Source organism: Oncorhynchus mykiss, chromosome 14, assembly GCF_057628025.1.
Source record: "Oncorhynchus mykiss isolate SJ-2025 chromosome 14, ASM5762802v1, whole genome shotgun sequence".
In the NCBI taxonomy this organism is placed as follows: domain Eukaryota; kingdom Metazoa; phylum Chordata; class Actinopteri; order Salmoniformes; family Salmonidae; genus Oncorhynchus; species Oncorhynchus mykiss.
This window is the reverse complement of record NC_143035.1, coordinates 7,524,840-7,550,088: the sequence shown is the minus strand read 5'-3', so window position 1 is coordinate 7,550,088 and position 25,249 is coordinate 7,524,840. Positions and strand designations below refer to the sequence as shown.

General features: G+C 43.1%; 1 protein-coding gene across 1 annotated transcript in view; it reads right to left on the bottom strand.

Moving 5' to 3' along the window:
• Positions 1-25,249, bottom strand: part of LOC110488658 (short transient receptor potential channel 7) — a 52,052-nt gene that overhangs the window by 13,444 nt on the left and 13,359 nt on the right. The window contains exons 3-7 of the mRNA XM_036942769.2: positions 21,829-22,011; positions 19,624-19,788; positions 11,094-11,310; positions 6,411-6,644; positions 555-819 (exon numbers count right to left, since the gene is read on the bottom strand). Of these exons, the coding sequence (XP_036798664.1) occupies positions 555-819; positions 6,411-6,644; positions 11,094-11,310; positions 19,624-19,788; positions 21,829-22,011 (1,064 nt within the window). The remainder of the gene's footprint in view (positions 1-554; positions 820-6,410; positions 6,645-11,093; positions 11,311-19,623; positions 19,789-21,828; positions 22,012-25,249) is intronic.

Here is a 25,249-nt window from a genome sequence, read left to right as displayed (position 1 = left end):
TTTCAGAAAGAGTGATAGATTGATCAAATGATAATGTGTCTCTAGCCTAAAGTGGTAAAAGTACATTCTGAGAGGAGAGGAGGGAAGAGGACTGTGTCTGAATGAGTGTGTGTCTTCTTTCTCTGAGATAAATGTTGACAAATGGTTCTTAAACGAGCCTGCCACAGGATAAAGACTGATCACTTTGCGACGTTGCTATAAAATCCACAGGCGGACATTAAATAAAAGTAAATGTGCCTGTCATCATTGATGTGAAAGGACCAACTGTTTCCAGAAAACATCATAGTGGATTTCCACTGATAACTGGACAGAGATGTAGCCAGACACTACTTCCACCTGTCCTGTCAGAAAAGAGCTTTGAAAGAAAGGTGACCTTGTGGGACTCCACCAGTATCTTTCCTAAATAACATGTCACTTGACCCCCCCCCCCCCCAAAAAAAAAGATGTGTTTCACTCATCTCACTAATCTTCCATTTGTGTGTGTTTCAGTGTGTGTGTTTCAGTGTGTGTGTGTGTGTGTGTGTACAGGATGTGTATTGTATTTTCTCACTCACGTGGTGAAGGCAGGGTTGTACTTGGCTCCTAGGTAATAAGAGTAGAGGTTGAACATGCCGATCATGAAGGCCACAAACACCATAATGAAGATGACCATGAACTTGAAGATGTCCTTCACCGTCCGGCCCAGGGAGATCTGGAGGGGGCCGAAGCTCTCGTTGGCTGGCAGGATGTAGGCGATGCGGGAGAAACTCAGCACCACAGCAATGGCATACAGACCTTCTGAGATGATCTGGGGGTCCGATGGACGCCACTTATTCCTGGCTGAGACAAACCGTAGGGAGAGAATGTGAAAAAGAGAAGAGTGTGTGGAAAAGAGAACAGTGTGTGGAAAAGAGAAGAGTGTGTGGAAAAGAGAAAAGTGTGTGGAAAAGAGAAAAGTGTGTGGAAAAGAGAAAAGTGTGTGGAAAAGAGAAAAGTGTGTGGAAAAGAGAAGAGTGTGTGGAAAAGAGAAAAGTGTGTGGAAAAGAGAAAAGTGTGTGGAAAGGAGAAGAGTAACCAAATAAAGAAAGCAGCCAGGTCACCCCATGATAAGTCAGTATTTGACGTCCATCCATGTCTGAGGACGTGGGGAGGTGACGTGAAAATCGGCCACAAGGGGCAACATTGTGCGCTGCTAAGGTGTTGTGGACTGCTAGGGAGTTGTGGACTGCTAGGGAGTTGTGGACTGCTAGGGAGTTGTGGACTGCTAGGGAGTTGTGGACTGCTAGGGAGTTGTGGACTGCTAGGGAGTTGTGGGCAGGGATGGCAGATAATTGTAGGCACCTGCCTCTGATTCCAAAGGTTGCAAGTTCAAATCCAGCGATATAATGTTGTTTTTGAGACTTTTGTTTTAAGCCTATCCCATACCTTGACCTTCAGAGTTAATGCCTAACATTAAAGTGGAACAGACAGCATTTTAGCAACATGAAATCTGCTCATATACACCCAGTTTGATGTAGCAAAACTTGAAATGTTTTTATTTTATTTTTTACATTGGATAAAAGTAGAGACACAGAGCTAGAAAAGGGTATGTCACACACAACAGTTGAGGAACAATGGGAGGTAATTCTGCTTTGAAAGTTGATAAACTTGTGTGAAAATGGCCTTTAAAGTTATAGGACACCTACTGGAGACCTCTTCTTTGTCTACATCCAGTCAGCATCGTTCACACCCTCTTAAGCTTTAGCCCCGCCCATCTCTAAGGAGTGTTCAGAGCACACACTGGACGTTCTGGCCGAGTAGGGTTGATCAAAGCCTTCTGTCTTAACAGCAGCAGTCAAGCACCGAAGCTAACTGGCTAACGTTGGCTAGCTTGCTAGCTACTTCCAGACACAAATGAGAGAACTGCTCACTCTGACCATTTTACTTGCCCTAGCAGAGCTGGTTAGGCTGTTTTTATGTTGGTGACTGCAACTGTGCTGCTGGCAACAATTTAATTATGCTGTTTTGCCAACGTTGAATGACACTGGCCATACTCAACGGGTGTTGAGTGTTGAATAGTTATTCTGTGCTCAACAGTGAAGAGGCGACTCTGGGATGCTGGCCTTCTAGGTAGAGTTCCTCTGTGTTCTTTTGCCCATCGTAATCTTTTATTTTTATTGGCCAGTCAGATATGGCTTTTTCTTTGCAAGCCAGAATCCAAGAGTCGCCTCTTCACTGTTGACGTTGAGACTGGTGTTTTGCTGGTACTATTTAATGAGATGCTAGTTGAGGACTTGTCTGTTTCTCAAACTAGACACAATGTACTTGTCCTCTTGCTGTTGTGCAACGGGGTCTCCCACTCCTCTTTCTATTCTGGTTAGAGCCAGTTTGCGCTGTTCTGTGAAGGGAGTAGTACACAGCGTTGTACGAGATCTTCAGTTTCTTAGCAATTTCTCGCATGGAATAGCCTTCACTTCTCAGGACAAGAATAGACTGACAAGTTTCAGAAGAAAGTTATTTTTTTCTGGCCATTTTGAGCCTATAATCGAACCCACAAATACTGATGCTCCAGATACTCAACTAGTCTACACAAGGCCAGTTTTATTGCATCTTTCATCAGCATAACAGTTTTCAGCTGTACTAACATAATTGCAGAAGGGTTTTCTAATGATCAATTAGCCTTTTAAAATTATGAACTTGGATTAGCTAACACACATTGGAACACAAGAGTGGTGGCTGCTGATAATGGGCCTCTGTACGCTCTTGTAGATATTCCATTAAAAATCAGCTGTTTCCAGCTACAATAGTCCTTTACAACGTTAAGTCTACACTGCATTTCTGATCAATTTGATGTATTTCTGATCAATTTGATGTTATTTTAATGAACAAAAATGTTGCTTTTCTGACAAAAACAAGGAAATGTCTTCGTGACCCCAAACTTTTGAACGGTAGTGTAACCGTTTGTTTAAAAAAAAGTACCCCTTTTTTCATGATTAAGATCTTGTCTCATCATTGCAACTCCCCAACGGGCTCAGGAGAGGCGAAGGCCGAGTCAGGCGTCCTCTGAAATTTGACCCGCAAAACCGCTCTTCTTAAACACCCGCTCGCTTAACCAGGAAGCCAGCTTCACCATTGTGTCAGAGAAAACACTGTTCAACTGATGATGGAAGTCAGCCTGCAGTGACACCGCAACACTGCTATGCAGTGCCTTAGAGCGCTGCGCCACTCGGCAGAAAATATAACCTATTTTGAAAACCTCTTATGAAGTTGATTTTGTAGCATAAATTGGGAATTTGATATTTTTTAACTGATATTATGATTGTCTGTTTGTTTCATATCTGCAAAGTAGGTAAAACGCTGTCAGTTCCAGTTTAAGATTTTGGAATGAATGCCTACACTTAACATTTGGAGTTAATGCCTAAAGGGAACCTTAAACACTTTGTAATTTGAAGTTTGAGAAACATGGATGAACATCTAATTCTGGTGTGAGACTGTGAGAGCTAGTTGAAAGAAAGATTTTAAACAGAGAAAGAAGAGAAACACAGTTTGTTTCCCAGTGGCTTGTAGTGTATATGAACTGTGACTATCTGATAAGACAAAAGGAAGCAGCGCTGAGCTTCGTCTTCTCATTAGTACTTGTTTGATGATAGGGGAGAGCAAACTCTTAAGTGAATATTGGACAACTTGGAGTGAATATTGGACAACTTGCCTGCGTAGTGCAATACCAAGGCAAGGTGTAACACTTAGAAATCAAAACTGGATGGTATTTAGAGATAGATGCTGTGGAGCTGAAGGGTGGGACGAAAAATAACAAGAACTAAATGTAAAATATACTGTATCCATAAAATGTGCATTCGGAAAGTATTCAGACCCCTTACTTTTTCCACATTTTGTGACGTTACAGCCTTATTCTAAAATTGATTAAATTATTACCCCCCCCCTTATCAATCTACACACAATACCCTATAATTACAAAGCAAAAAAAAATATATTACATTTACATAAGTATTCAGACCCTTTACTCAGTACTTTGTTGAAGCACATTTGGCCGCGATTACAGGCTTAGGTACAAGCTTGGCACACCTGTATTTGGGAAGTTTCTCCCATTGTTCTCTGCAGATCCTCTCACGCTCTGTCAGGGTGGATGAGGAGCATCGCTGCACAGTTATTTTCAGATATCTCCAGAGATGTTCGATCAGGTTAAAGTACGGGCTCTGGCTTGTCCACTCAAGGACATTCAGAAACTTGTCCCGAAGCCACTCCTGCGCTGTCTTGGCTGTGTGCTTAGGGTCATTGTCCTATTGGATGCTGAACCTTCGCCCCAGTCCGAGGTCCTGAGCACTCTGGGAGAGGTTTTCATCAAGGATCTCGCTGTACTTTGCTTGGTTCATCTTTCCCTCGATCCTGACTAGTCTCCCAGTCCCTGCTGCTGAAAAACATCTCCACAGTATGATGTTGCCACCACCATGCTTCACCGTAGGGATGGCGCCAGGTTTCCTCCAGACGTGATGCTTGGCATTCAGGCCAAAGAGTTCCATCTTGGTTTCATCAGACCAGATAATCTTGTTTCTCATGGTCTGAGAGTCCTTAAGGTGCATTTTAACAAACTCCAAGTGGGCTGTCATGTGCCTTTTACTGAGAAGTGGCTTTCATCTGGCCACTCTACCATAAAGGCCTGATTCGTGGAGTGCTGCAGAGATGGTTGTCCTTCTGGAAGGTTCTCCCATCTCCACAGAGGAACTCTGGAGCTCTGTCAGAGTTACCATCGGGTTCTTGGTCACCTCCCTGACCAAGGCCCTTCTTCCCCGATTGCTCAGTTTGGCCGGGTAGCCAGAACTAGGAGGAGTCTTGGTGGTTCCAAACTTCTTCCATTTAAGAATGATTGAGGCTACTGTGTTCTTGGGGACCTTCAATGCTGCAGAAATGTTTTGGTACCCTTTCCCAAATCTGTGCCTTGACACAATCCTGTCTTGGGGGCTCTACGGACAATTCCTTCGACCTAATGGCTTGGTGTTTGCTCTGACATGCACTCTCAACTGTGAGACCTTATATAGACAGATGTGTGACTTTCCAAAAAAAATTACATTTTATTTAACTAGGAAAGTCAGTCACAAATTCTTATTTACAATGACGGCCTAGGAACAGTGGGTTAACTGCCTTGTTCAGGTGCAGAACGACAGATTTTTACCTTGTCAGATTGGGAATTCGATCTAGCAACCTTTCGGTTACTGGCCCAACGCTCTAACCACTAGGCTACCTGCCACCCCAAATCATTTCCAATCAATTGAATTTACCACAGGTAAATCCAGTCAAGTTGTAGAAACATCTCAAGGATGATCAATGGAAACAGGATGCACCTGAGCTCAATTTCAGGTCTCATAGCAAAGAGTCTGAATACTTCTGTAAATAAATGATTTCTGTTTTTATTGTGTGTAGATTGATGAGAAGAAAATATGTTTAATCCATTTTCGAATTACGTTACAAAATGTAGAAAAAGGGAAGGGGTCGGAATACTTTCCGAATGCACTGTAGGTTCAGAACCTTCGTTTAACAGCACAGTTGAAAACTGACTTGTCTAGTTAAAGAAAGGTTAAACATGAGTATTTTTTTGTAATACAAAAAAATATATGGGAAACAGAAATCAAAACTGCATATTCTTCAGAGATCGATGGGAGAGGTTGAGGGTAGTTGAAGGATGGGACTAAAAACAAACAAAAGATAACTATTGCAAAACATTCTCCCTGTAAAATTAATGTAATATGTATAAGTTGGAAGTAGTGTTGTTGTCCATTAGTTTACTCCATTTAGGGGAGGGATGGTAGGGCTAGTTTAAAATAATAAATAAAATAAAAAATATTTAAAAAATTATATATTTATATACACACCACTATATAGACCACTGCGCCACTCGGGAGGCCCTTTATATATTTTTGATATGTATATTTACAAAATATATATATGGGGGATTGTAAATGATGCAGACAATTACATTGATGGAAGCCACAATCTATCTGCAATATTAAAGCTGATCTACCCCCTCTTCTTTGAATACACACCAGGGGAACACCAGAACACCTCTGGAAAGCACAGAAACGAGAGGACCAATACACACACACACACACACACACAGACACACACAGACACAGACAGACACAGACACACACACACACACACACAATTGCAACAGCTTTGGGGTATGTGACCGAGTGCGTCATGTTGGCTGTTTCAGTACTAATGTTTAAACAGTGGGGAGGCTATCATATGCATGTGCATGCAGACCGTAGCTTACTGTAAACAGCCATGTCATAACAGCCTTACACCACAAGATGACAGCAGTGATTAGAGAGCGCGAGCAGTGTACTGGGAAGGGTAGGGCACCGGTCCACAGTCATTAATGTAGGCCCTTGTAGAAGGGTAGAACATGAGAATGCCAACAGTATATTTCTACGAACCATAGGTGTAGTAGGCTACCTCTGTAGGTAGTGATGCGTTGCGGATGTCTTCGTCGGTGACAAACTGGTCGACGTACAGCTGGGCCTTCGAGGCCTTGAGGAAGGCCATGAACCGAGCGGTGAACGAAGCCACAAAGATAGACAACATGCCGAAGTCTAACACATTCCACAAGTGCATCACATACTCTCTAGGACCGTCCACCCAGATCTCCTTGACCTCCGACCAGATCATACCTGAGGGAGAGAGAGAGCACACATTAACACAACACATACTTCTAAGAGATCATATCGGGTGGGTTTTAAATCTACACTATCGTTCAAACGTTTGGGGTCACTTAAAAATGTCTTGTTTTTGAAAGAAAAGCAATTTTTCAGCCCGTTAAAATAACATCAAATAGATCAGAAATACAGTGTAGACATGGTTAATTGTGTAAATGACTATTGTAGTTGGAAACGGCAGATTTTTTAATTAAATATCTAGGCCCACTATCAGCAATCATCACTCCTGTGTTCCAATGGCACGTTGTCACGCCCTGACCTTAGTTATCTTTGTTTTCTTTATTATTTTGGTTAGGTCAGGGTGTGAATGTTAGTTTTTTCCTTGTCTAGGGTTCTTTGTATATCTAACGGTTTTGTAAGTCTAGGGATATGTATTTTTATGGTGGCCTGAATTGGTTCCCAATCAGAGGCAGCTGTTTATCGTTGTCTCTGATTGGGGACCATATTTAGGTAGCCATTTCCATAGGGTATTTGTGAGTTCTTATGTCTATGTGTAGTTGCCTGTCAGCACTCGTTTATTTAGCTTCACGGTCGTTTTGTTAGTTTGTTCAGTGTTCTTTCTTTAATAAAATAAGTATGTACGCTTACCACGCTGCGCCTTGGTCTCCTCCATACAACAAACGTGACACACGTTGTGTTAGATAATCGAAGTTTATCATTTTAAAAGACTAATTGATCATTATTATACCCTTTTGCAATAATGTTAGCACAGCTGAAAACTGTTATGCTGATTAAAGAAGCAATAAAACCGGCCTTTAGACTAGTTGAGTATCTGGCGCATCAGCATTTGTGGGTGCGATTACAGGCTCAAAATGGCCTAAACAAATAACTTTCTTCTGAAACTCATCAGTGTATTCTTGTTCTGAGAAATGAAGGCTATTCCATGCGAGAAATTGCCAAGAAACTGAAGATGTCGTACAACGCTGTGTACTACTCCTTTCACAGAACAGCACAACCAGAATAGAAAGAGGAGTGGGAGGCCCTGGTGCACAACTGGGCAAGAGGACAAGTACATTAGTTTGAGAAAAAGACGCCTCACAAGTCCTCAACTGGCAGCTTCATTAAATAGTACCCACAAAACACCAGTCTCAACGTCGAAGAGGCGACTCCGGGATGCTGGCCTTCTAGGCAGAGTTCCTCTGTCCAGTGTCTGTGTTCCTTTGCCCATCTTAATCTTTAATTTTTATTGGCCAGTCTGAGATATGGCTTTTTCTTTGCAACTCTGCCTAGAAGGCCAGCATCCCGGAGTCGCCTCTTCTTTAGGCCTCTGTACGCCTACGTAGATATTCCATTAAAAATCAGCCGTTTCCAGCTACAACAGTCATTTACAACATTAACAATGTCTACACTGTATTTCTGATCAATTTGATGTTATTTTAACAGGCAAAAAAAAAAGTGTTTTTTCGTTCAAAAACAAGGACATTTCTAAGTGACCCCAAACTTTTGATCGGTAGTGTACATTTGGAGATCAACAAATACTTAAAGACCACTACAGTATCACACGCACACAGATACATACACCTGTGTATCTCCGCAGCCAAAACATGGAGAAAATGGCTTATTAAAAAGAATGCCCACAGAATTAAAATGACCAATGTCTCCCTCAGGTGGCAACATGCACACCTCTCACACACTCTAAACAGCTCACACACACACTATGGCTGAAATTGGTCTTGTTATTTGTTATTACATTATTGTATTTGGATCCCCATTAGCTGTTGCAAAGCAGCTGCTACTCTTCATGGGATCCAGACAAAACACAGAACATGACATAATACAAAACATGAATAGACAAGAACAGCTCAAGAACAGAACTACTCTTGGTGGGAACAGAACGCTGCCATTACTAGAAACCAGGGTTGGGTAGGTTACTTTCTAAATGTAATCTGTTACAGTTACCTGTCCAAAATTGTAATCAGTAATGTAACTGTGGGATTACCCAAAAAGTAACAATCTGATTACTTTCAGATACTTTTGGATTACTTTAACCTTAAGAGGCATTAGAAGAAGATAAAAAGGATTTGGTGTGGAACACATTTGGTGTGTCATCATAGTTGTCTCTGACTTGTGGACAGACACGCTCAGGTGGAACAAACTCTAACTTGCGCCTTTTTTCAATGCTGAATTGAATGTCATTGAGAAAACAGAAAGGTGCCAATGTATTTTTTCACAAACATCCTTCCTGAATTTAAAAGTAATACACATTTTTCAAAAGTATCTGTAATCTGAACGCTAATATTTTTGCTGGTAATGTAACTGATTACAGGCAATCAGGCACTCCCCATCCCTACTGGAAACACACACACAAATGATATTGCTACGTTAAGAGGTACGAGAGAAAGCGTGAGGAGGCGGCGAAACCAGCTGATGTTTTTATTGTGATTGATCTTATGGCTCTAAGTGTGTACAGTTGAAGCCTGAAGTTTACGTACTGTACACTAAGGTTGGAGACATTAAAACTCATTTTCAACCACTCCACACATTTCTTGTTAACAAACTATAGTTCTAGCAAGGCGGTTAGGACATCTACTTTGTGCATGACACAAGTAATTTTTCCAACAATTGTTAACTGACAGATTATTTCACTTATGATTCACTGTATCACAATTCCAGTGGGTCAGAAGTTTACATACACTAAGTTGACTGTGCCTTTAAACAGCTTGGAAATTTCCAGAAAATGATGTCATGGCTTTAGATGCTTCTGATAGGCTAATTGACATAATTTCAGTCAATGGGAGGAGTACCTGTGGATGTATTTCAAGGCCTACCTTCAAACTCACCGTCTCTTTGCTTGACATCATGGGAAAATCAAAAGAAATCAGCCAAGACCTCAGAAAAAAATTGTAGACCTCCACAGGTCTGGTTCATCGTTGGGAGCAATTTCCAAAAGCCTGAAGGTACCATGTTCATCTGTACAAACAATAGTTGGCAAGCATAAACACCATGGGACCACGCAGCCATCATACTGCTCAGGAAGGAGACCCGGTCTGTCTCCTAGAGATGAACGTACTTTGGAGCGAAAAGTGCAAATCAATCACAGAACAACAGCAAAGGACCTTGTGAAGATGCTTGAGGAAATAAGTACAAAAGTGTCTATATCCACAGTAAAACGAGTCCTATATCGACATAACCTGAAAGGCTGCTCAGCAAAGAAGAAGCCACTGCTCCAAAACCGCCATAAAAAAGCCAGACTACGGTTTGCAACTGCACATGGGGACAAAGATCGTACTTTTTGGAGAAATGTCCTCTGGTCTGATGAAACAAAAATAGAACTGTTTGGCAATAATGACCATCGTTATGTTTGGAGGGAAAAGGTGGAGGCTTGCAAGCCGGAGAACACCATCCCAACCGTGAAGCAAGGGGGTGGCAGCATCATGTTGTGGGGGTGCTTTGCTTCAGGAGGGACTGGTGCACTTCACAAAACTAGATGGCATCATAAGGTAGGATTACATTATGTGGATATATTGAAGAAACATCTCAAAACATCAGTCAGGAAGTTAAAGCTTGGTCGCAAACCGGTCTTCCAAATGGACAATGACCCGAAGCATACCTCCAAAGTTGTGAAAAAATGTCTTACGGACAACAAAGTCAAGGTATTGAAGTGGCCATCACAAAGCCTTGACTTCAATCCTATAGAAAATGTGTGGGCAGAACTGAAAAAGTGTGTGCAAGCATGGAGGCCTACAAACCTGATTCAGTTTACACCAGCACTGCCAGGAAGAATTGGCCAAAAATTCACCCAACTTATTGTGGGAAGCTTGTGGAAGACTACCTGAAACGTTTGACCCAAGTTAAACAATTTAAAGGCAATGCTACCAAATACTAATTGAGTGTATGTAAACTTCTGACCCACTGGGAATGTGATGAAAGAAATAAAAGCTGAAATAATTCATTCTCTCTACTATTATTCTGACATTTCACATTCTTAAAATAAATTGGTGACTTTTTGCTAGGATTAAATGTCAGGAATTGTGAAAAACTGAGTTTAAATGGATTAGTCTAAGGTGTATGTAAACTTCCGACATCAACTGTATGTGTGCCATTAATCGCCCCCTCCACCAGCTCGTTTTATTTTTATATTTCTTCCTTCCTTGTTCCTTTCTTTCTCTCTTAATCCATCCCTTTCATTCTTCCTCAAATCAAATCAAATTTTATTGGTCACATACACATATTTAGCAGATGTTATTGCAGGTGTAGCGAAATGCTTGTGTTCCTAACTCCAACAGTGCAGTAATATCTAACAATACACAACAGTACACACAAATCTAAAAGTCAAACAATAGAATTCTCATTTTGTCCTTCTTTCGACCTCTTTCTCCCTCTCTCTCCATTCATCGGTCTTTCCCTTCCTCCCCTCTCTCTCTCTCTACCACTCCCCTCCCCTTCTCCCTCTCTCCTACTCACCCAGCACGCATTTCATGATGAGCATCTCGGTCCAGGAGAACTGAGTGGTCTTGACCCGGAACACCTGGCGAGGGTGGTCAGTGATGGTCTCGTTGGGCAGGTTCCTGACCCCCTCGAAGCGGTCCGAGGCGTTGATGACCAGCAGGCCCAGGAAGAGGGTGAAGGACACTGCGTGAGCCACAAACTTCATGAAGGGACTTCTCAGGATCTGACCCAGCTGGACAAAGACAAAAAAACACCCTACCTGATTACTTGCACCAACAATTGCCCTTCTCTTTTCTTACTAGCACTTCGCCTTCGGTGATTGAGGAGAGGTTTAACTTGTTATGAATGTGATATGTGGTTGACTTACCTAGCAAACATAAGATGATTGGTCTGGATAAGAGCATCTGCTAAATGACTCAAATGTAAATGTAGTACCATGGTAAACGTGTACATGGTATAGAAACTACATGGAGGAGTAATAAACTAGATGGAACTGGGGAACACGGAACTGGTCTACCCTATGGTCAGGAACCAGAGGAATTAATAGAGACGAAGCAAGATATACACAAAGCAACCGTTTTACTTCATACAGTAACTATCAGCTAGCTATTTGTAAATCATAATAATGTAGCTAACCAGATAGTTTAACAGGCAAAAGTGACCTAAAACGAATATTATGCAAGATAGATGTCAATTCTTCGTGGGTAGCAAACTAACAATTCTTTGTGGCTATCTGGCTAGCTAACAGTACTAGTAGCTAGCCAGTTAGCCCTATTGACTTATTTTTGGTTTCCGATCTACAGTACGTACAGTTGAAGTCGGAAGTTTACATACACCTTAGCCAAATACATTTAAACTCAGTTTTCCACAATTCCTGACATTTAATCCTAGTAAAAATCCCCTGTCTTAGGTCAGTTAGGATCATGTCAGAATAATAGTAGAGTGAATGATTTATTTCAGCTTTTATTTCTTTCATCACATTCCCAGTGGGTCCAAAGTTTAAATACACTCAATTAGTATTTTGTAGCATTGCCTTTAAATTGTTTAATTGGGTCAAACATGTCAGGTAGCCTTCCACAAGCTTCCCACAATAAGTTGGGTGAATTTGGCCCATTCCTCCTGACAGAGCTGGTGTAACTGAGTCAGGTTTGTAGGCCTCCTTGCTCACACACGCTTTTTCAGTTCTGCCCACAATTTTTCTCTAAGATTGAGGTCAGGGCTTTGTGATGGCCACTCCAATACCTTGACTTTGTTGTCCTTAAGCCATTTTGCCACAACTTTGGAGGTATGCTTGGGGTCATTGTCCATTTGGAAGACACATTTGCGACCAAGCTTTAACTTCCTGACTGATGTCTTGAGATGTTGCTTCAATATATCCACATAATTTTCCTCCTCATGATGCCATCTAGTTTGTGAAGTGCACCAGTCCCTCCTGCAGCAAAGCACCCCCACAACATGATTCTGCCACCCCTGTGCTTCACGGTTGGGATGGTGTTCTCCAGCTTGCAAGCCTCCACCTTTTTCCTCCAAACATAACAATGGTCATTATGGCCAAACAGTTCTTTTTTTTTTCATCAGACCAGAGGACATTTCTCCAAAAAGTGCAATCTTTGTCCCCATGTGCAGTTGCAAACCGTAGTCTGGCTTTTTTATGGCGGTTTTGGAGCAGTGGCTTCTTCCTTGCTGAGCGGCCTTTCAGGTTATGTCGATATAGGACTCATTTTACTGTGGATAATAGATACTTTTGTACCTGTTTCCTCCAGCATCTTCACAAGGTCCTTTGCTGTTGTTATGGGATTGATTTGCACTTTTCGCACCAAAGTACGTTCATCTCTAGGAGACAGGTCGCGTCTCCTTCCTGAGCGGTTTGATGGCTGCGTGGTCCCATGGGGTTTATACTTGCGTACTATTGTTTGTACAGATGAATGTTGTACCTTCAGGCGTTTGGAAATTGCTCCCAATGATAAACCAGACTCGTGGAGGTCTACAATTATTTTTTCCTGAGGTCTTAGCTGATTTCTGTTGATTTTCCCATGATGTCATGCAAAGAGGCACTGAGTTTGAAAGTAGGCCTTGAAATACATCCACAGGTACTCCTCCAATTGACTCAAATTATGTCAATAGCCTATCAGAAGCATCTAAAGCCATGACATAATTTTCTGGAATTTTCCAAGCTGTGTATGTAAACGTCTGACCCGCTGGAATTGTGATACAGTGAATTATAAGTGAAATAATATGTCTGTAAACAATTGTTGGAAAAATTACTTGTGTCATGCACAAAGTAGATGTCCTAACCGACTTGCCAAAACTATAGTTAACAAGAAATTTGTGGAGTGGTTGAAAAACAAGTTTTAATGACTCCAACCTAAGTGTATGTAAACTTCCGACTTCAACTTTAGGCAGGTAAACATGCCAAAATTAACACAACATGTTTTTATTAACGAATCAAGATCAAATATTCTAGTCAGGCAATATATGAGATGTGACTAGGCAACATTTAATTACGAAGTTGGGGTTCATTTTCTCTCGCCAAAAATGGCCAAAATATATATCTATTTTTTTACATGGTTGCATCACATTTCTTTGCACACTTTCCGTTGAAGCTTGCAATGATGCACGAAACAAAATATGTACTAACGGACTACTCTTTCGAGGAGTGCCCTCCGCGCTCCGTTTCGCATACTTTGATTTGGGCTCATACTCCGACCATCCCGTGTTCGGAGCACGGTAGTGTGCCTTTTGAGAAACACTTCGGGTTCGTCCAGGGGTCAGTTCAGTCGGACATTGAGTCAGACTCAATACTCCTGTCAATTGAATAGAACATTTCTCATGTTGGGAGTGTAGACAACATAAAAATGTCTTACTGACAATTCAGTGAACAATGTCCAGACATCAAAGTGTGTTACTATGTGTGAAGAACATTCAGTGTCAGTTTCACACACATTATTTATCCCCCCTGCATCAGAAGCAGTGACGAGAGACTCAGTAAATGAGACAGAGATAAATAAGAGAGAGAGATGTGAATTTCACAGGGCCTTGTTGTGTATTCTATTTGTCAATACTAACCCTGGAGAATCCAGCTATGTCCCACCGGGATGGGAGAGCTAGGGAGGAGACACACCTTCACAAAACACATGTTGAATGCACATTTTCAGTGTGTCGATCTGCATGCACTCAAAACGCAGGCACACGTGTTTGTGAATGTGAACCCTTCACACAAGTACAACCATTGACACAAACACCCACAACAATACGTAGGAAGGCTGAGAAGGAGGGGGATGAAACAGTATTGGCCAGGTTGTTCATTTAACAACACACAGCCATCACATCCATTGTGCTGTGTGTGTGCATGTGTCTGCCCCTTTGTTTTTAATCAAGGCCATAAGCCAATACAGGTCATTAAAATCAGTCCGATATCAACCAACCGATAGATCAAGGTTGTTGTTCGCCACACACATACACCGCCATCTAATCCTAATCAATCAGGTGTGTGTGTTTTTCCTATTTGTTTTCTTTGGACAAGGACTGGCTACGTCCCATTTGCACCTTGTTCCCTATATAATGTAGTTCACTACTTTTGACCAGGGCTCACATGGCTCTGGTGAAATGTAGTGCACTATATAGGGAATAGTGTGCCATTTGGGATTCATACACTGTTTTTCTCAGTAGTTTCAGGGGGGAGAGATACCACTCACTCCATCCCTCTGTCTGTCCCCCTGTTCGACTACCCCAGTCTCTCTCTCTCTCTCTCTCTCTCTCTCTCTCTCTCTCTCTCTCTCTCTCTCTCTCTCTCTCTCTCTCTCTCTCTCTCTCTCTCTCTCTCTCTCTCTCTCTCTCTCTCTCTCTCTCTCTCTCTCTCTCTCTCTCTCTCTCTCTCTCTCTCTCTCTCTCTCTCTCTCTCTCTCTCTCTCTCTCTCTCTCTCTCTCTCTCTCTCTCTCTCTCTCTCTCTCTCTCTCTCTCCCTCTCCCTCTCCCTCTCCCTCTCCCTCTCCCTCCAGTGGAGGTTAAGGTAAGTGTGACCTCACAGTATCTGCATGCTGTGGGGGTTAAGGTTAGTGTGACCTCTACAGTATCTGCATGCTGTTGGGGATAAGGTTAGTGTGACCTCTACAGTTTCTGCAAGCTGTTCAGGCATTTATTCAGAATGCGGGCAACCTAATCACATTATGATCCCTTAGAGCAGTGGTTCCCAAACATTTTATAGTCCCATGCCCCTTCAAATATTCAACATCCAGCAGCGTACCCCCTCTAGCATCAGGTTCAGTGCACTCTCAAATGTTGTTTTTTGCCATCATTGTAAACCTGCCACACACAAACTATACAATAAATGTATTAAACATTAGAATGAGTGTGAGTTTTTGTCACAACCCGGCTCGTGGGAAGTGACAGAGCTCTTATAGGACCAGGGCACAAATAATAATATAATAATAATAATAATCAATAATTTTGTTTAGCCATCTTACATATAAAACTTTATTTGTTCATCAAAAATTGTGAATAACTCACCACAGGTTACTGAGAAGGATGTGCTTAAAAGGATGCTTGAAAGGTTGGTTGTATTGGAGAGTCTCTGTCTTAAATCATTTTCCACACACAGTCTGTGCCTGTATTTAGTTTTCATGCTAGTGAGGGCCGAGAATCCACTCTCACATAGGCACGTAGTTGCAAAGGGCATCAGTGTCTTAACAGCGCCAGGCGAGAAAAACATCACCCAGATAGGCCAGTCGTGTGAGAAACTCGTCATCATGCAAGCGGTCAGTCAGGTGAAAATGATGGTCAGTAAAGAAAACTTTAAGCTCGTCTCTCAACTTGAAAAAAAAAACGTGTTAATACTTTGCCCCTTGATAACCACTGCACTTCTGTATGTTGTAAAAGCGTTACATGGTAGCTGCCCATATCATTGCTGAAAATAAACAAAGGTTCAGTAGCCTTGCTTTAACAAAGTTAAACATTTTCATTGTACAGTCGTGACCAAAAGTTTTGAGAATGACACAATTTTCACAAAGTTTGCTGCTTCAGTGTCTTTAGATATTTTTGTCAGATGTTTCTATGGAATACTGAAGTATAATTATAAGCATTTCATAAGTGTCAAAGGCTTTTATAGACAATTACATGAAGTTGATGCAAAGAGTCAATATTTGCAGTGTTGACCCTTCTTTTTCAAGACCTCTGCAATCCGCCCTGGAATGCTGTCAATTAACTTTTGGGCCACATCATGACTGATGGCAGCCCATTCTTGCATTATCAATGCTTGGAGTTTGTCATAATTTGTGGGTTTTTGTTTGTCCATCCACCTCTTGAGGATTGACCGCAAGTTCTCAATGGGATTAAGTTCTGGGGAGTTTCCTGGCCATGGACCCAAAATATTGATGTTTTGTTCCCAGAGCCACTTAGTTATCACTTTGCCTTATTGCAAGGTGCTCCATCATGCCGGAAAAGGTATTCTTCGTCAGCAAACTGTTCCTGGATGGTTGGGAGAAGTTGCTCTCGGAGGATGTGTTGGTACCATTCTTTATTCATGGCTGTGTTCTTAGGCAAAATTGTGAGTGAGCCCACTCCCTTGGCTGAGAAGCAACCCCACACATGAATGGTCTCAGGATGCTTTACTGTTGGCATGACACAGGGCTGATGGTAGCGCTCACCTTGTCTTCTCCGGACAAGCTTTTTTCCGGATGCACCAAACAATCGGAAAGGGGATTCATCAGACAAAATTACTTTACCCCAGTCCTCAGCAGTCCAATCCCTGTACCTTTTGCATAATATCAGTCTGTCCCTGATGTTTTTCCAGGAGAGTAGTGGCTTCTTGGCTGCCCTTCTTGACACCAGTCCATCCTCCAAAAGTCTTCACCTCACTGTGCTTGCAGATGCATGACATTCTTGGGCGCCCTGAAGCCTTCTTCACAACAATTGAACCGCTCTCCTTGAAGTTATTGATGGTCCGATAAATGGTTGATTTGGGTATATTCTTACTGCCAGCAATATCCTTGCCTGTGAAGCCCTTTTTGTGCAAAGCAATGATGACGGCACGTGTTTCCTTGCAGGTAACCTTGATTGACAGAGGAAGAACAATGATTCGAAGCACCACCCTCCTTTTGAAGCTACCAGTCTGTTATTCAAACTCAATCAGCATGACAGAGTGATCTCCAGCCTTGTCCTCGTCAGCACTCACACCTGTGTTAATGAGAGAATCACTGACATGATGTCAGCTGGTCCTTTTGCGGCTGGGCTGAAATGCAGTGGAAATGTTTTTTTGGGGGATTCAGTTCATTTGCATGGCAAAGAGGGACTTTGCAATTAATTGCAATTCATTTGATCACTCTTAATAACATTCTGAAGTATATGCAAATTGCCGTCATACAAACTGAGGCAGCAGACGTTGTGAAAATTAATATTTGTGTCATTCTCAAAACTTTTGGCCACGACTGTAGTGTCCAAAATGTCTTTCAAGCTGTCAGGCATTCCTTTGGCAGCAAGAGCCTCTCAGTGGATGCTGCAGTGAACCCAAGTGGCATCGGGAGGAACTGCTTGCACGCGCGTTACCACTCCACTGTCTCCCTGTCATGGCTTTTTGCACCATCAGTACAGATACCAACACATCTTGACCACCCAAGTCCTTTTGATGTCACAAATCTGTCCAGTACTTTAAAAATATCCTCTTCTGTTGTCCAGGTTTCCAGTGGTTTGCAAAAGAGGATGTCTTCCATAATATAATTGACCCCTCATAAACGTAAAGGACATACTGTATATCAGGAGCTGTGCCTGGCCCGCCTCGACTGTTGACTCATCCAGCTGTAACGCACAGAATTCTCTAGCTTGTATGCGAAGCAGTAATTGTTTCAAAACATCTCCTGCCATGTCACTGATGCATCATGAAACAGTGTTGAGTTTTTTGGGGCCTTTTCCCCCAGCATTGTCCCAGCCATATCCGCGGCAGCAGGAATAATTAAGTCCTTCACAATAGTATGAGGCTTGCCTGTCCTAGCCACTCGGTAGCCCATATAAGACTCTTCTAGCCCTGCCTTATTAATGGTATCTGTTGATTTTATACATGTCTTACTACTCGAAAGTCATCTTAATTCTCACTCAAAAAACTCCTATGGCTTATTTTTCAAATTGGCATGTTTTGTTACTTAATGTCTGCGCGAGAGTGAAGGTTTTATTGAGTTGTGGGATAGTACTTTTGCACAATAAACACACTGTGGCTGAGGAAAGGCACTACTCCCAATATAAGTGAACCCCAAATCAATGTAGTTCTTATCATATTTGCGCCTCTTCGATGGTCCAACATCCCTGTCTGTTGTTCGGTGGTTTCCCGGGTAAGTGGGCTGTAGCTCTTCGGCATCAGATTCACAACTGTCAGTGTCCATGCTAGCTGGGCTAACAGCAAATGTAGAATTACTGATGCTAGCATTGGATGTGCTCGTGGAAGCAGAACAGCTTGTGTCGTCGACAGGTGCAGGTGTCGTACTGCTGGTCTGGTAGTACTACCAGTAGAGATGGTATGTGTCTCTATGGACGCGGGCCTTACTTTTTTTTTTACATTAATCAATTTCCGCGTAAACGGAAAGAGCAGCAGCTACGTTTGTCTACATACGGACCGTTAGTGGAATTCCCACCAGAGAGTACTGGATGTTAATTATTTGCCTATGCTACCTGTATTTGACATTGTGTTGTTATTTCGCTGAACACTAGATTGTTTCATTTAAAAAAATAATGAAACTCACCCAAATGTATAGCCCAGTTGGAAAATATAAATGGACTGTTTGAAAATTAGATTATTTATTTATTTTTTAAATAAAAAAATAATAATGTGAATCACAATTTTATTTGGCGTAGCCCCGACATTGCGCGTACCCGTACCCCAGTTTGGGAATACCTGCCTTAGAGGATCTGTAGTGTGTGGGTGCGTCAGTGGAGGCTGCTGAGGGGAGGACGGCTCATAATAATGTCTGAAATGGAGTCAATGGAATGGTACTAACTGTCACGCCCTGATCTGTTTCTTGTGATTGTCTCCCCCCCCTCCCCCAGATGTCGCTTATTTTCCCCAGTGTATTTATCCCTGTGTTTCCTGTCTCTCTGTGCCAGTTCGTCTTGTATGTTTTCAAGTCAACCAGCGTTTTTCCCGTGCTCCTGCTTTCTATTTCTCTTTTGCTAGTCTTCCCGGTTTTGACCCTTACCTGTTTTCTGGACTCCGTACCCGCCTGCCTGACCATTCTGCCTGCCCTGACCTCGAGCCTCTCTACCACTCTGTACCTCCTGGACTCTGAACTGGTTTTGACCTTTTTGCCTGTCCTGTCTCTTGCCTACCCCTTTTGGATTATTAATAAAAACCAAAGACTCAAACCATCTGCCTCCCCTGTCTGCATCTGGCTCTCGCCTTGTGCCTCGATACTAACGTGGTTTCCATGTGGTTGATATCATTCTATTGACTCCCTTCCAGGTATTACTATGAGCTGCCCTCCCCTCAGCAGCCTCCACTGCTGTGCTCGTGTGCATGTACATGCGGCATGCATGTGTGTGTACCTGCAGTGCATAGCTGCATTACCTTGCTGCAGGGCATGATCCAGTAGGCAATAGCCAGGAAGGGCAGTCCCACGGTGACCCCTAGCACAGTCCAACACTTGACTCCGATGGACTGCTGCCTCAGACCTGACAGGTTCTCATACCAGATAGTCAGCAGCTGCTGCTGGCAGTTAGGGTGCGCCACAAACTATACACACAGACAGACAGACAGAGAGCGAGAGAGAGAGAGAGATGAAAACACTTACAAACCGGTTACAGCAGTGTACAAACGCACTGTAAAAAAACTATTCTGGAAGTGCTCTCTAAATGGACCTGCTCTCCCTGTCAGCTATTCTCCCTCTGTCTCATCGAGGAACAGTCTGTATTTAAATAGAGGTTGTCTTCAGTCTCAATCCACCGTGGACAGACTGAAAAATGGAGGGAGAGGGACAAAGTGAGGGAATGAGATTTGTGAGTGATATCCATTTGTGTGTGTGTGTTAGGGGTTTATGTGTGTGTCCATCTAAAAGCCCACAGGATCACGTGTGTCTGTGATTTTCACTGCGTGTGCGACGTGCGTGTGTGTGTGCATGTGTGCAATTAAACAATGAATAATCATTTGGAGGGTGCTTGTATTTGTCCTGTTACACACCTGTGGATGGACACTTGCATAAGTGTGTAATGGAACCGTATTTCTTGCATATCCCAACTCCCCCTGAGACACCTGTAGATAACGGGGTCCCCATTGTCCAGCGTCCACGCCCCGGTCTGTGCATGTGTGTGTGATTTCCAGATTTCCAGTGTTTGTGTGTGTGTGTGTGTGTTCCCTCAACAGGTCACTCAATCAGCACAGACCATCTACTGGCATTCAAGGATCATTCATGACTATGACACACACATACACACAAAAACACAAACACGAGCTCCATATGCTTGGAAGCGCAAGCACATGCACACACACTCAAACACAAACTCAGACCTACACTACGACTTCAACCCAGCAACAAACAATTCAAATGAAACAGTGTCCCTCGTTCCTCCACCCCCTTGGTGATTGCAATAATCTTCATTGACCCATCATGGGAACCCTGTCACTAGTTTGTATGTCAATATGTCTAAGTCTTTGTGCATCTGTCTGAGAGTGCCCATGCTGTGTGTGTGTGTGTGTGTGTGTGTGTGTGTGTGTGAGAGAGAGTGCGTGCGTGCGCGCGCGTGGGTGGGTGCCTGCCTAAGCGAACGTGCGTGCGCGTGTGTATGTTTCCCCCACTGAGTTTGCACAATAGCATTCAAGGCCACCTGGTTGTCATAGCAACCCATCCTCCCCCTCATCTGGCAGGTTGATTAACACACTCAGCTGTGGTCACGCTCCCTGGTTTGGGAAAACATCCCAGGCTCTACACTTTACCGTTTCCCTGGAAGCTCACAAGCAGGATGGACGTTTCACTATTTAGTTATAGCCCTGAACTAGCTCACCTGACTCACCTAGTCAGAGGCGGGATGATTAGTTGACAAGTTGAATGAGGTGTGTTGGCGCTGGAATAGAACAGCGGGGGGTCCCCGAGGAGAGGTTTGAGAACCATTGCTCAATGAGTTGAGACAGATTTTTTGTTGTCCGGGGCTACAACAAAAAGATGTGCTGTTTGGGCTACTCGAGGACCGGAGTTGTGAACCACTGCCTTAGATGACATGCGAGGTAGTATGAACCGTATGGTACTATGTCTCACAATGTTTACATATAGGATGTACAACCACAAGGTCAGAGAAACTTATTTACCTTTTTTGTTGTTGAAATGTGCTTGTGTGAGTGCCTGTGTGTCTCTGTGAGTCCCGGGTGATGTAGGGAGAGGGGACTTGGTTTGACATTTAGCTGAAACACCTCTGGTATTCTGACACAGAGACTTGTCTGATATTTACAAATGCTACCAGGTATCGGGGACACACGCGCACAGAAATGTGTATCACTGCATCGCCACTACAATACTACATCACTGATCCAATGTTTTCCCTGTGAGATGTTCCAGGTTGAACATAAATCAACATTTCCCGCTCCGAATACACCTGTTAACAAACACACACATGGGGTCAAATGCTACATGAACAATCAAAGATATCAGATAGAAATGATGACATGTAAACTAAACCATAAAAAACATGAACATAATATATATATATATATATATATATATGGTAATTTACAGCAGTGTCAAGCAATGCGATCAGGTTGTGGTCCTGGTTTGGGGGGTCTCACCTTCTTGACCTCGTATTTGATGGCCAGTTTGACGCGTTCGAGGCAGGGGCGGTTGTTGTCACTGGGCGGGGCATTGTCCACGTCTCCGTTCAAGATGGCCTCCACCTCCTCTGTGTCTCTGCACTGGTCCAACACCCCCACTACAAAGTCCTTACACTGCATGGACAACTTCCTGTAGTCATTCTATGGAGAGAGAGAGAGAGGGAGGGAGGGAGGGAGGGAGGGAGGGAGGGAGGGAGGGAGGGAGGGAGGGAGAGAGAGAGAGAGAGAGAGAGAGAGAGAGAGAGAGAGAGAGAGAGAGAGAGAGAGAGAGAGAGAGAGAGAGAGAGAGAGAGAGAGAGAGAGAGAGAGCAAGGAGACAGTGAATGAGAAAGAGAGGCAGAGAAAAAGGGGAGAGATAAGGAGAGGGTGAAGGAGAGGAGGACACAGAAGAGGAAGATGTGAGGACGTAAAGGTGGGGAAAGAGAGAGAGGAGGATGGTAGAATGTTCCTGTGCAGCTAGTGTTTGTACAATGACTTGATTAGGCGAATTGTTGGAAGCTCCCCACTGCCGTCAATTCAACGTCTAATCCACGTTGGTTCAACGTAATTGTATTGATGTGAAAACAATGTTGATTCCTCCAGTGTGTATCCAATGGGACAGGGGCAGCTCTGGAGCCAAATTCACACAGCTTTCATCTCCGACACCTCACTCCCCCTCTCTCATCTCTTTATTCACACTTTACGTCTCCCTCGCTCAAACCTGCATTTCTTCCTTTCTCATTCTTCCTTTTCTCTACCTCCTTCATCCATTCACCCCTCCCTTCTCCTTCTCCCATCCTTCCATACTCCCTCCTCCATCTCTGCTCAACCATAGGTCTTCAGGCCAGTGCCCGAGGCCCCTCAGATGCAGTTACACACACACAAACACTCATTAACAAACAAACGACCACAAGCACACGCGTAACACACAAGCAGAGAGCATACAAAAGAGCATACAAAATCTGCCAACCCATCCCTCCTGGACCAGTCAGAGTGGTTTGTAGAGCCAATTGTCCACAGAGACTAAAGTCTAATTGTTTATGCATAGCTGCACAGTGTTCAAACAAACGAGTACAGCTCAGTGATAACATGCTTTCTGGGACAGTTTCCCTCAGCCCTTGCAGTTATAAGATGTCCCCGACAGGCTTCCTCTGCTACGTGATCACCACTTCATACCAAGCGCGTTAGTATTAGCTCCCTCTTCCCTTGCTTCTCTTCAGGACAAAAACACTCCATGGTTCCATTTTTCTTCGTTCACTTCTATGCCACCCTTAAAGGGGCAATCAGTAGTTGCTACATTCCTTTTTTGGACTTAATAAATGAATGATATGTACCCGTTGATTCTTGAACTTGTCGTACCCCGTCAGAAGCCAAAATATGAGTTTGTTTAACTCCAATGTTTGTAAACAATGAACATGTAAACAAACACTATATAGCCTCAAAATATGGTTAAAATGTTGATGTCATGGACAGTCAACCCTTGCATCCATAGCTCTGTGTATGAATTTGAGAGTGATTGAATTTCTCCAGCCCCATCAATCAGGTTTTTACTGAACCAGGGGTGGGGGGGACGCTTTCTTACTCTTGCTACTGCTGATTGCCGCTCTAAGGAATTTTGGTTGCCTCGAACATAACTATTTCCTTTGACTCAGGGATCGTCATTCTATGATGGCGTGGCTAGCCGTGTTTGAAAACAGAACATTGTAATGAGGTTCTAGAGGACACATGATAATTATTCCACCCTGCAGGCATTATTCACATGCTGATGATACCACCGTACTAATTGATGGAAATTCCACCATTATACAGAGCCACACTAATGACTGACAGCGAGAGGGGAGGGGGGTTGGTGTGACAGTGAGACAAAGAGGGAGAAGAGATGGTACATTCATACTTTCTGAAGTGACATTTTGCAATGTGCCAATGAGAATGACTGATCACTCACTCTAGGCCAATGGAATTGAGAGTATTTAGGCCCTCAGGGGACAATAAGAAAAAGGTATGTGTTAGGAATCCATGAATGAGCACACACACACACACACACACACACACACACACACACACACACACACACACACAGGTATACTTAATGAAAGAGGCAGAAAAAAAGATGAAGGGGTAGGGAAAAAGTTGTTGAGAAAGGGTGGACAGAAAGAAACCCGAAATGGAGAGCTGGAAGGAGATGGAAGGAGATGGAAAATTCTGAAAGAATTAGAGAGAAGAAATGGAAGAACTAGTGAGGCGAAAAGAGAGAGGAAGAGAAAGAGATGAAGAGAGAGATGGGTGAGGAGAGAGAGAGAGAGGGATATCTCGTGACCCTGCTCTGCTGATTGTGACTCTGTGGCGCTTCCCTCTCCAGCTGTGATTAGACACAGGTGCTCCTCACCAGCCAATTTCACACCTCTGAGCAGTTGTGTGTGTGGACGTGTTTAACTATTCTTGTGGGGACCAGAAGTCAGGACATTTTGTTAGTCCCCACGAGGTCAAATGGTATTTCTAGGGGGTTTAGGGTTAAGGTTAGAATTCATGTTAGAATTACGTTAAGGGTTAGGAGCTAGGGTTAGTTTTAGGGTTAAGAGCTAGGGTTAGTTTTAGGATTAGGTTTCGGGTTAGGGATAAGATTAGAGATATGGAAAATAGGATTTTGAAAGAGACTGAATTGTGTGTCCCCACAAAGTTTGTTTTACAAGACTGAGAGAGAGAGAGAAAGAGAAAGAGAAAGAGAAAGAGAGAGAGAGAGAGAGAGAGAGAGAGAAAGAGAAAGAGAAAGAGTGCGTGTGTGTGTGCATGCGTGCATGTGTGTATGGGTGTGTATGTGTGTGTGGTGTTACTGTATATTAAGGAAGTATTTGGAGTTCCTCTGTCGGTCAGTAAGTTAGTCCATTGGCTCCCATAACAATTCTTAGATGTTAACTATAGCCTCTCCACCAATGGATGTACACTGAGTGTATAAAACATTAAGAACACCTGCTCATTCCATGACATAGACTGACCAGGTGAATCCAGGTGAAAGCTATGATCCTTTATTGATGTAATTTGTTAAAATCTACTTCAATCAGTGTAGATGAAGAGGAGAAAAGGTTCAACATTGTAATTTTTTTTCTAATATTTCGTTGCACCCGCTTTTTGCCCTCAGATCAGCCTCAATTCGCTGGGGCAAGGACTCCACAAGGTGTCAAAAGCGTTCCACAGGGATGTTGGCCCATGATGACTCCAATGCTTTTCACAGTTGTGTCAAGTTGGCTGGATGTTCATTGGGGCGGTGGACCATTCTTGATTCACGCGGGAAAGTGTTGAGCGTGACAAATCCATCAGCGTTGCAGTTCTTGGCACAAACCAGTGCGCCTGGCACCTACTACCATACCCCGCTCAAAACCACTTAAATATCTTACCCATTCAC